General features: G+C 62.9%; 1 protein-coding gene across 1 annotated transcript; it reads left to right on the top strand.

The window, feature by feature from the left end:
- Positions 1–6: 6 nt before the first annotated feature.
- On the top strand, positions 7–647 carry LOC112392016 (heat shock 70 kDa protein 1B; the record flags this gene model as incomplete). The annotated part of the gene is made up of 1 exon (XM_024733564.1): positions 7–647. A coding segment is annotated over exon 1 (524 nt), but the record flags the coding sequence as incomplete, so codon positions are not given.
- Between the last annotated feature and the right edge of the window lie 6 nt (positions 648–653).

Below are 653 nucleotides of genomic sequence, written 5' to 3'. Positions count from 1 at the left end.
GACACCGAACGGCTCATCGGCGACGCGGCCAAGAACCAGGTGGCGCTGAACCCACAGAACACCGTGTTCGACGCGAAGCGGCTGATCGGCCGTAAGTTTGGCGACCCTGTGGTGCAGTCGGACATGAAGCACTGGCCTTTCCGGGTGATCAACGACGGTGACAAGCCCAAGGTGCAGGTGAGCTACAAGGGGGAGACCAAGGCGTTCTACCCCGAGGAGATCTCGTCGATGGTGCTGACCAAGATGAAGGAGATCGCCGAGGCGTACCTGGGCCACCCGGTAAGCAACGCGGTGATCACTGTGCCGGCCTACTTCAACGACTCGCAGCGCCAGGCCACCAAAGATGCCGGGGTGATCGCGGGGCTGAACGTGCTGAGGATCATCAACGAGCCCACGGCTGCCGCCATCGCCTACGGCCTGGACCGGACGGGCAAGGGGGAGCGCAACGTGCTCATCTTTGACCTGGGCGGGGGCACGTTCGACGTGTCCATCCTGACGATCGACGACGGCATCTTCGAGGTGAAGGCCACGGCCGGGGACACCCACCTGGGTGGGGAGGACTTCGACAACAGGCTGGTGAACCACTTCGTGGAGGAGTTCAAGAGGAAGCACAAGAAGGACATCAGCCAGAACAAGCGGGCCGTGAGGCGGCT

Source organism: Neophocaena asiaeorientalis, unplaced genomic scaffold (genome assembly GCF_003031525.2).
Source record: "Neophocaena asiaeorientalis asiaeorientalis breed wild unplaced genomic scaffold, Neophocaena_asiaeorientalis_V1.1 C47814696, whole genome shotgun sequence".
Taxonomy (NCBI): domain Eukaryota; kingdom Metazoa; phylum Chordata; class Mammalia; order Artiodactyla; family Phocoenidae; genus Neophocaena; species Neophocaena asiaeorientalis.
This window is presented reverse-complemented; position numbering and strand designations above follow the sequence as displayed.